At 53.0% G+C, this 3,295-nt stretch overlaps 1 protein-coding gene across 1 annotated transcript; it reads right to left on the bottom strand.

The window, feature by feature from the left end:
• Window positions 1-260: 260 nt before the first annotated feature.
• LOC147889610 (uncharacterized) lies at window positions 261-1,804 on the bottom strand. The gene has a single exon (XM_087392028.1). It carries the CDS (start codon window positions 1,802-1,804, stop codon window positions 458-460), a length of 1,347 nt encoding a protein of 448 aa, XP_087248154.1. The 3' UTR covers window positions 261-457.
• Between the last annotated feature and the right edge of the window lie 1,491 nt (window positions 1,805-3,295).

Below are 3,295 nucleotides of genomic sequence, written 5' to 3'. Positions count from 1 at the left end.
ATACAAAAAAATTTCACACAATTGATTCCTCAACCAACAAGTATACACGACATATGACAAACGAGCAATAACAACATCAAATATTCGGGTCTCACTACTCTCTTATTTACATAAACCTACATCTCTTTGGAGGGGATTACTTCTCTTCAATGTAATTCACCTTGTTTATTGTAGCGTTGATCCTGTTGATAAACCCCGATTTATCTAATCTCAATTCTTGTTACCAGGTCACCGTGGACAATATCATGGATCAACATGACCAGGGCATCGTTCTCTTCATTGATTTAGCTTAAAAGATTGAAACGAACAGGCAGTAAGATTTTCTGGTTGCCCTTCAAAAAAAGAGTAGAGGAGGTTAGACGGGTCTGCTCATCTCGACCCTTACCAAACTATTGTCGATGTGAAAGACAATTCGTGTGTACCCAAAATCGGAGAAATGCTCAGTTGACAGCGGCGATCATCCGAACGAATATCTTTCTGATCCACTGTGCATCGAAAACGCAGGTCCTGCTTTTTTCTCTGGTACAGAGTAAGCACCTGGCCCCGGACTGAGCTCAATCGCTTTTCGGGGGAAGCGGACGCCCATTGAAACCGCAGGAGCGTTCAGGTTTGTGTAGTATCTGTTGTCCCAAAAGTAGTCTGCAGGTCCCGGACCCTCATGGGCGTAGCCAGACGGTTTCCTGCACAGTATACTGATTGCAGGTCCATCACGATCAAGCCTCGGAGAATATGCTCCGGGGCCGGGACCTGGGGTAGGAGGCGGTCTAGAATTCCTTCCGGCAATATGTATAGCGGGAGAAGAATTCGCAGTTGCGTTCGCCGGCTCGAGGAAATAGGCCCCTGGACCTGGTGTGATATCTTCTGGAGGAGGTCGTCTGCGCCTGTGCCTGTGCGGCCTGCCAGAAATAGTGAAGGCCGGGCTAGAAGGCGCAGCAGAATTGGTGCATTTCTGGGGATCGTAAGCTCCCGGCCCGGGGCTGATCTCAACGTGCGAGCTCTTGGACTTTCCGGCAATCGAAACGACAGGCTCCCGCGGGTGGGTGTGGGTATCTCCTACCTCAGCGTAATACTGCCCGGGGCCGGGGGACTCCTCCAGGGGGCGGGAGGGCTTCCGGGTGGAGATAGTGAACGCAGGACCGCGGGGGGAGGAGGGGGGGTTGTAGGAGCCGGGGCCGGGGCTGGAGCGGAGGCAAGGGGAGGAGCGGGAGGAGCGGGAGTCACGGCCAGGAGCAGCAGCGGCGAGGGAGATGGAGGGGGAACGGGGGCGATGGTGGCGGAGGAGGGCGAGGGAGGGGGAGTAGGAGCCAGGGCCAGGGGTATCGGAAGGGAAGGACGAGGAACGGGGGATTTTACGGGAGGGAGAGATGGAGAAAGAGGGGGAGGAGGGAGCACCGGGGGGGGAGAGGAGGAGGGCGTAGGAGCCAGGGCCAGGGCTGAGGTCGCGATGGAAGGAAGGAGGACGGGAGGCTATGGTGAAGGAAGGATCCCTGTGTTGGGTGAGGGCGAGCGAATGCAAAAAGGAATAGGAGCCAGGTCCCGGGGCGTTGCTGAGGAGTAGCGCGGATGGGGAACAAGAGGCGGCGGACGTGGCGGAGCAGCGCGCCGCTATTGAGAAGGATGGGCCGAGCGGGCGTAGCGGAACCGCGTACGCGCCCGGTCCTGGCTGCCAGTCCAGGAGGTCCATGAAGGCGTTGCACTTGGCGCCCATGCTGAACGCCGGCGGCGCTGGCGTTATTGGGCGTAGCGTGGCGTTGTAGGCGCCCGGCCCTGGCGTCTTCCACCTCCTCTTCGACGGCATCTGCATGGCTTCCGCTGCTTGGACATTTACGTAAACTAGTCGTCCGCGTGTCCCATCCCGCAGCTTTCTCACTTTGCGCTGCCTCTCTCCTCACCGGTCACGACGTTTGCCCCCCGTTAATCTTTTACTTCCAATCCAAAATTACACGTCCACACTCTTTTCCACCTCCCCACAATCCAACATTACACGTCCACACTCTTTTTCCTTTTTGTGGGCCATATATGATTGTTGGTTTTTCGGGAAGGGAAGGAAAGAGAGAGAGAGAGAGAGAGAGAGAGAGAGAGGATGAAAGTAGAAGTAATTAATGGAGGCACGCCCAAGGCAATGTGGTATAAAAAGGTCAGATTGGCATGGCAACATGGCAAAAAGGGTTGGCGGGAGACTTTTTTGCAAAAGTGAAGGTAGAGCGCTACCTAGCTAGGCAATGCTAAAATGCAATCCCTAAAAGAGGGACAACCAGTTAAAAGCATCAAAAGATGTTGGAAGTTTAGAGCTTCATTGGGCCACTTTGGGGTAACCTTTCTCTCGCTCCCTAAAGAGAGTGCATTTGGACTCGGAGGGGGGTGTACGGTGCGTAGGGGATATGAGTGGTGAGGTTGAGGGGGCTGTTGAGTGAACATGGGCTAGTGGGAGAGACGAGGAGAGTCAAGCCGAGGAGGTTCAACCTATTTCATTCGTCGAGGTTTTGGGAAGGAAGCTTACGGTTGGTTTCACTGAGTTGGAAAAGGACAAAGCCAAAAGTTTGTTGCATCAAGCGGAGATTGCACATAGGATGAAGGACATGGCGAGGAAAGAGTGGTTGAATAAACACTCAGTTGTTTGTAAGTTGTAGGTGGAGGACATTAGACCACAGCTGGAACAGTTGGTCAAAGGTGCTATAGACTTGTTCTTAACAGGGAGAATGCCTACATTCGAGGAGTTGCGCCAATTCCTTCTTTTCGAGTGCGACATCCCTGCAAATACCTATGTAGCCAGCTTTTTGGGAAGGGATTCTTTTGGTCCATTATGCCTCAGAGGAGCTATGCAATAATATCTTGGGAGGATCATATATGTTCGCAGGTGCCTCAGTTCTAGCAATCCCCTGGAGTCCGTTTTGTGTGGACGAGCTCATCTTTCATGAGTGCCACAGTATGGGTCGACTTTCTAGCCCTCCCTCAGTGGCTGGGTGATGTTGTGGACAAATGGCTTCGTCGTTGGGAAAGGTCCTCCTTGTGCATGTCGCTACGAGAATAGTCAATGGCGTCAAGCGTGCCTGGATCCTTTGGGATCGAGCACAAGTCACCCCTGATTTTCTTGAAGTCATGTTCTAGGATGGCTCATGGCTCAAAGGGTGCACTATGGCCCTTCTCCTGATGCATGCTTTATTTGCAAGCAAATAGGCCACTTTGCCCGATCGTGCCCTCGTAAATCAATTAATACATCGTTGGTCCGTGGTGATAGTAGTGATGCTCCTAATGATCTTGGGGTGGTCAAGGAAGATGATGTGGATGCTTGTAG

The sequence above is a fragment of the Dipteris shenzhenensis genome, chromosome 20 (assembly GCF_047967505.1).
Source record: "Dipteris shenzhenensis isolate YYH24624 ecotype China chromosome 20, Dip_SZ_1.0, whole genome shotgun sequence".
In the NCBI taxonomy this organism is placed as follows: Eukaryota; Viridiplantae; Streptophyta; class Polypodiopsida; order Gleicheniales; family Dipteridaceae; genus Dipteris; species Dipteris shenzhenensis.
Note: the sequence above shows the minus strand (reverse complement) of the source record. Positions and strands in the feature narration are given on the sequence as shown.

What these genes read in the sequence shown, in the direction of transcription:
- LOC147889610 (XM_087392028.1), bottom strand. Translation starts at nt 1,804, where the DNA reads ATGCAGATGCCGTCGAAGAGGAGGTGGAAGACGCCAGGGCCGGGCGCC.